General features: G+C 44.1%; 1 protein-coding gene across 1 annotated transcript; it reads right to left on the reverse strand.

The window, feature by feature from the left end:
* Positions 1-797: 797 nt before the first annotated feature.
* On the reverse strand, positions 798-1553 carry LOC146488653 (uncharacterized). The gene has a single exon (XM_085116083.1). The coding sequence runs from the start codon at positions 1551-1553 to the stop codon at positions 798-800; it is 756 nt and encodes a 251-aa protein (XP_084972209.1).
* Between the last annotated feature and the right edge of the window lie 2000 nt (positions 1554-3553).

Genomic DNA, 3553 nt, shown 5'->3' on the forward strand with positions numbered 1-3553 from the left:
TACTTAATGTGTGGAAAGGAGCATTGGAAGGAAACACCCAACAACATGATAATATTAAGACCTTTCATGCTTTGTTTAAATTTTACTCCGCTTTTTTTTCACAGTTACTAATAACAATCACAGGAAATTATTTAAAACATGTAGATTAAATTAACAGAACTAATACTAACTTACGTTTTAGAAGGTTGACTCTTGTGGGGTCCAACTCCACCTTGCCTGAGGCCTTTTCTCTGTAAGGCTCAACTATCCCCCCTGCCATTTCCTCAGTCGTGAACAAACTTGCCAGAACTTTTAGTGTGTTGGGAATCTCCCGATTGCTGCCAACACAATTGTTAAGTCCCGTTCACTAAAGAAAACAACCACACTTGAAAATATCGTTTTCAAATTTGTATTCCTTCACTGGATTTTTCACAAGGTTTTTCACTCCCTTGCAAGCAGTCACTAGCACGCGTACATTCAGATTACAGAGAAATCATTCACGTATTGTAATAAAGCTAATCTTATTGGTTGAACTTGATCTTCTATTTCCGATCCCTGTCACTTCACCCTAAGTGATTGACGTTACATTTCACAATAATACTGAGACTCGCTTCCGGTCGGTGATTACAATCGAACAATCAAGTCGAAAACATGAACGAGAAAATATAAAATGGCGATAATTCCAACACCCTCCCCCCATTTGCCTCGAAAGAGCAAATGTACATTTTTTTTTTAAATTGGCTACGCCTAGAACGACACTAATGTCAATGTTTAATTGGCTACGCCTAGAACGACACTAATGTCAATGTTTAGAGTGTTCACAGTTCATCCTGTGCAAGGTCCCATATGCGATGTCTCGCAGTGACTGCTGCATCCCTTCTGGGTCGAAACGTCGGTGCACTCGGGTCAAGGGGTGCTGTAGGTGTCCCAGTCACTTTGTCACAGGTTAGTTCCAGGGGGTAAAGGAGCTGCACTGCCCGTTCCATGTGAGACTTGCCAGTTCGTAGTTTTGCTCCCCTGACAACACCATCTCGGCCCGTTATCAAGTCTTCGACTATCCCCAACTTCCACTGACTGCGGTTCTTCTCCTCTGACTTGATAATTACCACGTCTCCCTTCCCAGGATAATTGGAGTTGCCTTTGTGCTTGAGACGTTGTCTCTCTCTGAGCCTACGCAGGTACTCAGTCGTCCAGCGCGACCACAAGGCATCCTTGCATCTTCGCAAATACTTAGCGTGCTTCCTGAGGTCGTAGTCTTGAATGTTGTGCAGCTCCAGCTCTGGCAGTGCATTCGGTTGGAGGTACAAAAGAGAACTTGGGGTGAGAATGGGCATCTCAACTTCTTCTTCTACATAACTCAAAGGCCTGTTGTTGAGAGAGACTTCAACATCTAACAGTACCTCCTGAAGTTCGGCCCAAGACAGCAACCCGTTTCCAATTGACTTGTGAAGAGCAGCCTTAACCCATCCGACCATTCTCTTGAACTGGCCACCCCACCAGGGTGCGCGACTCAGGTTAAATTGCCAGTGGATCCCCTGATGGGCTATAAGGTCGTGGAACTTCTCATCATGCATGACCTGATTAATCCATTTGCTTGCTCCAACGAACGTTCTGCGTTGTCTGAATAAATTCTTTGTGGTTGGCCATGCTGTGCAATGAAACGCTTTAAACTTGCCAGGAATTCCGTGGTCTCAAGGTTAGGCAGTAAATCCAACTGCAATCGATCTTCTTGATAGCGCTCATCTGCTGTCGCCCGTGCCTGAACTCGTTTCTCCCAGAAAAGCTTCACTCTGTTAATCTCTTCTGTGGTTAGCGGCCCTGTTCATCTGTTTGTCTTCGCCAAGCGTATGTTATGAAGAAATCGTGTCACCCATGCGCACACTTTTATTGTCTTCCAGTAGCTGAACTTCTCCAAGAGGGTATCCAGCTCATCTGTCACCGCTATTGCCGCTGCGAAGATCTCTCGCGTTGCCTTGGCTTCCACCATTGATTCTTTGGACGGACTTGTTTCGATATCTAACGGCCACTGCTCTGTGTTAGACAACCATTTAGGCCCGTTCCACCACAGGATTTGATGAGCAACACCTCCACCACGACTGCCGATATCAGCTGGGTTTTCAGACGTCCCCACGTGATGCCATGATACCTCACGATGTGCTTGTATCTTGTTCACTCTGTTGCGTACAAACTGCTTATATTCACCAGGTCCCTTTATCCAATAAAGTGCCACGGTACTGTCAAGCCAGCAATGTTTCTCGGTCACAGGAAAACCTTCCAAGGCCTTACACACATTCATCACAAGGTTTACTGCCATGTGCCCGGATACTAATTCTTGTCGGGGTATTGTCAGCCCTTGCTTAGTTAACCTGGCCTTCGCTGCGACCAGCCCTTGATTGGTGCCGGACTCTTGGACTACCACGGCAAAAACTGCAGCTGCCACACCCTTCCTGCTGGCATCCACAAATGCATGGAGTTGAATGGATTGGATCTCCTCTCGGTGGGTTGCTAAGGACCATAACGAGCCAGAGGTTCTTAGCAACGAAAATAAGACCTCGGCACCCCTTGGAGATACCAGGCAATTTGCCTGGTTTCTCCACGGGACGTCAAACAACTCGGAGCATTCCAATGTAATAGAATCCGTTCTGGCATTACTTCTGTTTCGCTTGCGGCGTTAATTTTAACGCGAAAGTGTTATAATCCTTGCGCCTAAAAAATATTTTTTGCGAGCTTTTAATTAAATTTCTTTCGTTGATATGACGTGTCTGCAAACGGATCCCACGTTACATGTTTTGCTGCAGTCTGCTGGAAAGCGATGAAATTTAAACCGGGGCACCCAACAGTTTAGTAATGGAATCTTTTCGCAGAATTGAGATTAAAATGTAATGAAAAACGGAATCGTGACTTAAATCGTTCGCCACACAGGAATAGAAGAAGGCAAATATGTCGTTAACACTGGGAACTGTGAACAACTTAGAGATCCTTGGAAAAACGGAAATTTTTTCAGCAAAGGAATATAATCGTTCCGATTAGTCGGCTCATTCATATGCGCACTGCAAATTGTCGGCCTGAGCTTTTTTTTTTTCTCAGATCTGTTCGATTTATAAATTCTGCTGCTCTTTGACAGATTTCATTTTTAGCAAGGTTTACAGTATACAAGCAGTTCCATTGCGATAAAGTTTTATAAACCGGGTCGATTTTCGTCCACTTATTCACTTTCTTATGTGATAAATCGTTATGGGTAAATCAACTCAGGCTAAATCGGCCAAACAAAATTCGGCCCAATAAATCGGTACGCGTGTGTTAACCTTGGGCTCACACAAGTACTAGAAAAGGCTACCAAAAGAAAATAAGCTAAAATATACGGTTGAAATAAGTTGCCTAGACGTTATACTCACTAAATTTTCTAATACCCCGTTCCTTAGAAGCAGTTTTGTTTTCTGTGGTAATCGTACAAAATGTTGAGCCTCGATGTCTTTCACGTCTTGTTTATCGTGTTAATGCACGTGGTGGACCCAGACATTGAATTCGCGCCTGTTTGTACTCCAATATTTATGCTTAAATAAAAATAAAGGAT

This window comes from Pavona decussata, unplaced genomic scaffold, assembly GCF_977016875.1.
Source record: "Pavona decussata unplaced genomic scaffold, jaPavDecu1.1 SCAFFOLD_9, whole genome shotgun sequence".
In the NCBI taxonomy this organism is placed as follows: Eukaryota; Metazoa; Cnidaria; class Anthozoa; order Scleractinia; family Agariciidae; genus Pavona; species Pavona decussata.